The 3,841-nt window shown below is 33.0% G+C and overlaps 1 protein-coding gene across 2 annotated transcripts; it reads right to left on the reverse strand.

The window, feature by feature from the left end:
- Positions 1-707: 707 nt before the first annotated feature.
- On the reverse strand, positions 708-1,859 carry LOC111895726 (uncharacterized). 2 transcript variants are annotated; one of them, XM_023891802.2, is made up of 3 exons: positions 1,706-1,859; positions 1,101-1,263; positions 708-1,027 (listed from the first exon to the last, which is right to left on the reverse strand). In XM_023891802.2, the coding sequence occupies exons 2-3, from the start codon at positions 1,251-1,253 to the stop codon at positions 932-934; spliced, it is 249 nt and encodes an 82-aa protein (XP_023747570.1). In that variant the 5' UTR covers positions 1,254-1,263; positions 1,706-1,859; the 3' UTR covers positions 708-931. The 2 variants fall into 2 exon arrangements, with proteins under 2 accessions (XP_023747570.1, XP_023747569.1); XM_023891801.2 differs by lacking the exon at positions 1,706-1,859 and adding an exon at positions 1,620-1,692.
- Positions 1,860-3,841: the final 1,982 nt, after the last annotated feature.

Raw genomic sequence — 3,841 nt, forward strand, 5'->3', positions numbered from 1 at the left:
TCCAAACTCTTAACACTTTAGCAGTCGAGGTACGTGTTCTGCTACGATCTTCTATGTCGCTGTCTTTAGAATCGCTATTAAACACCTTCTTAAGTGCCTAGAATGCAACCACATTCTTTTGGAAAAATCTCAATACATCTTCCTCATCAAGGGTCGATCCTAACTTGGCATCACCACATGATTAATTTTCTCACATGCAATTACATGTTTTTATTCATTAAATGTCATATGTGTAAGCTTTCAACCATCACCCACCCACCCAAGTTGAACATCATAGTAGCAATTGGAAACAATATCAAAGATAATTATAAAAGATAACCACCTATGATAAAGGTATGCTTTTGCAACAACACCATGATGAAAAAAATCATATCTCATCCCATGGTCCCAAAAAGAAAGAAATTTTCTATTAGAATTTAGTATCCTTAACATGTCTAACATACATACATATATTCCATAATTTCAATTTATATATTCAAGTTGTATTCTAGCATTCAAGGATACCTCAGAAGTGGCAATTGACTCAAAAGCCATTATAAATAGACAATTTTTTTTTTTGTTGAGATTTGGATGACTTTTGATGATTTGGATCATATTTGACTTACAATTGTCATGACAAATTTCTCAAATACATCACCAATCTCATGATGTCACATTATTTTAAAACATCTACCTTAAAACAAAGAACTAAAACAACAATCTACAAGGGTTTTATAACATCATATTTTCATATATATCTTTGACTATTTTTTCCACAAGTTTCAATTATATCGATTTCTATATCAAAAGACTTTAAATCTTACCAATTTTAAATAAGCTAACATAAGAACTTCATGCCCAAAACAAGAAATGCCAAGCTTTATCGATGTACAACCCATAAAGCAAAAATTACAAGTTTATACCCTTAATCGGAAACAACAAAGTTATACCCTTAATCGGAAACAACAGTTCGAAGAGGCAATGAGCTTTCAATTCCCTTATTCTCAGCAGCATTTCTCTCTGCAACAACTTTAGACATCCCAAACATCTGCAATTTGTATGTGATTGTAAACAGAGTGAATTTAAAAATTGGAAGGGGGTTTGAGGTATCAGAAACAAACCTTTGATATGGTCTTTTTGAAGCAGGTTTTGTGTTCATCCATGGAAGCATGAACAAACTCATCGATGTGATCTTTAACATCCTGAAGAAATGTGGCGTCGTCTGACTTCTTCTTTCTGCAGGAATCCATAGCTGGTGCTTTCTCTGTTGTCATCTTGATACTACTGTATAAACAAAAATCACGTAAATTAGGGTTTCAATCGAACAAGGAATCACCACAGATTATCATAAAAGAATCACAACAAGATATATTTCGTTGCGTTCAAAATGGAATAAATCAAAGACATCATGTTTTGAAATTTGATGAATTTAGTAAAAGCAAAAAAAATCAAATTCACGTCTATAACCGTTCATGATCTTCAAGCTCAAATAATAATTTAAGATCCTTTTGTTCTAAAAGAATTATAACGTATTGATTCGGCATGAAGATTATTTTGTTGGTGTCCTTTTCTTTCTAATTGAAAACTTCATCATCTTCTGCAATCAATTTATATCAAAACAAAATCGGCCATGAACAAACCCTAGATGATCGGACTTCATTAAGCAAAACTCGAATTCCTACAAAGTTCAACGAAATTAATGTTTGGAGTAAGATCGAAGAATTACCGGATTAATACAACGCCTTAAGAACAATCTAGCGACCTTCCTCGAGTAATCTCTTCCCCATCGTTCAGAGGAACTTTAAAGACGGATGCAGGCTTAAAGTGCTAATCTGGGCCATTCATAGTTTGGGCCATTTAGTTCATTATTTGTTCGGGTAATCCAAGTTCCAAAAAAGGCTAGAAGAACAATCTTTTGTGGTTTCGAGGTATACTATGAATATGTGTGTTTGTGTCAGTTGAAGAGTTTTGACACGCGCGATCAGGAGAGAGGCTTAGGAGGTGTTTTCGAAGACTTAGAAACACATAGTTGTACTAGTGTACGAGGATACGAGGGTTAAGTTACGAGATGAGTCGAGGTATTTTTATATCATTATTACATGATTATGTTTACGTAGTATTTTGTAGAGGGTTGTTAAACCCCGAGTTGGTTATGAGATTTCATAATATGGTGTTATTAGGAATTTGATGATTAGTTAAATGTTAATATGATCGATAAGGGTTATGCACCCTAGTTTACCAAGATTTGTCGATTAGGTTAACGACTTACGGGGGTGATTCGTTATGTGATTATATATGGAAATTTGACTAGTTTGGTGACAAATATTTACCAAGTCTAGGTAGTGATCATGTAATCGATCAATGTGATTGATATATGGTGAGACTAGACAAGTCTAATGGACTTAATATTGTCAAAAATAGGTCTGGACAAGTGATGAATTAGAAAGCAACACCGAGTTAGATACCATAATGATATTCAGGTGTTGTTTGTTTTTTTTCGAAGTCAAACGTTTGTAGTATGCGAACCACATCTACAAGCCTCTATAGCAAAAAATGTGAACCAAACATCTACCATCCGCAATATGAAGTCTGTTTGTTTTTAAACGTCTGCATGAAATTGAAATAAACTGCATTTTAAATAAAATGATTTTACAAACTTAAAATAGTTTTCCAACGCCAAAATTTTAATAATTTTAGTCATACAATGTTGAAATAAACTTCATGGAACAAAATTAGTCTTACAATAGCAATTTTAATTTTACAATAACAATTTTATTTAAAATAATTTATTCCATATTTTATATCAACTGCTCACTAATTTCATCTTGTAACTGAGTCATATATTCATAGTTCGTTGCAATATCATGTGTTGGAACCTCGTCTTCATCATCATCGATGTAACATCCCATAAACAGTTATAAAATTTTTCGTTTTAAAAACCATTAGTTTCATACATCAAGTGTCTCAAAAGTCAACCACAAAACAAAATGCCAAAAACATCATAGTACAAATGATAACAAGTGTGGAATCATGAGGGGGTGTTGTGTCATCGCGTCGGGCCCTTCCTTTTCGTACCGGAAGTACCTGTGTCCTAAGCAGTTATCGCGGTTCAAATTTCAATAGCGGTCACATGCCGCTATTTGAAATCGCGGTTATCGCAGTGGTATAGCAGTGGTATAGCGGTTTTTTAATATTATGTATAATTTATATTATATATTTATACAAAATTTATATATTAAATTATTAATACTATATAGAATTAATATCATCAAAAATCATATAAAAACATAACATAATCCATATATAATATTCTAATATAGTTACATGGAAACTAAAAAGTGTCAAAATGTCATTACAGCTCAAGTCGTTCGTGGTTTCTAAGTATTGAAACAGACGAGAAATGGAAGTTGTCATTTGTTGATTTGTAGTTTGTAATTAATTATATTTATTATTTGGACTTATTAAGACAAAAAGTGTACTGGACACGTTAAAAAAATAAAGATTTAATATTAAAATAACACACAATCATTTTTTTCTTGTCAAAGTAGCCTAATATGTACAAAATTGTAAAAGCGGGTGTAGCGTCGCTATAGCGCTGATGAGTTTCGTGGTAAATAACGATTAATAGCGCCACCGCTATTTGTAAACGCTATTTCAAAATAGCGGTTCAGTAACACCGCAAAACGCTATAGCGTTGCTATAGCACCGCTATAGCGCGCTATTGATAGCATAGCCTGTGTCACACACCCGGCCGAGGCGGCGGAACAAGTCGGGCTGTGCGACTTATTTCATGGATCAGTGGTAAACTGAATATATAACACAAGTACAACAATAAACAAAGCAACATTTGTATTTCATCTTA

This window comes from Lactuca sativa, chromosome 7, assembly GCF_002870075.4.
Source record: "Lactuca sativa cultivar Salinas chromosome 7, Lsat_Salinas_v11, whole genome shotgun sequence".
NCBI lineage: Eukaryota > Viridiplantae > Streptophyta > Magnoliopsida > Asterales > Asteraceae > Lactuca > Lactuca sativa.

Bases quoted from the DNA above. Each gene is read 5' to 3' on its own strand.
- LOC111895726 (XM_023891801.2), bottom strand. From the start codon at position 1,639: ATGAAGTCCGATCATCTAGG. The intron at 1,264-1,619 runs GTTTGTTCATGG...TTGTTTATACAG, and splicing joins ATGAAGTCCGATCATCTAGG to TAGTATCAAGATGACAACAG. The intron at 1,028-1,100 runs GTTTGTTTCTGA...TACAAATTGCAG, and splicing joins TCAAAAAGACCATATCAAAG to ATGTTTGGGATGTCTAAAGT.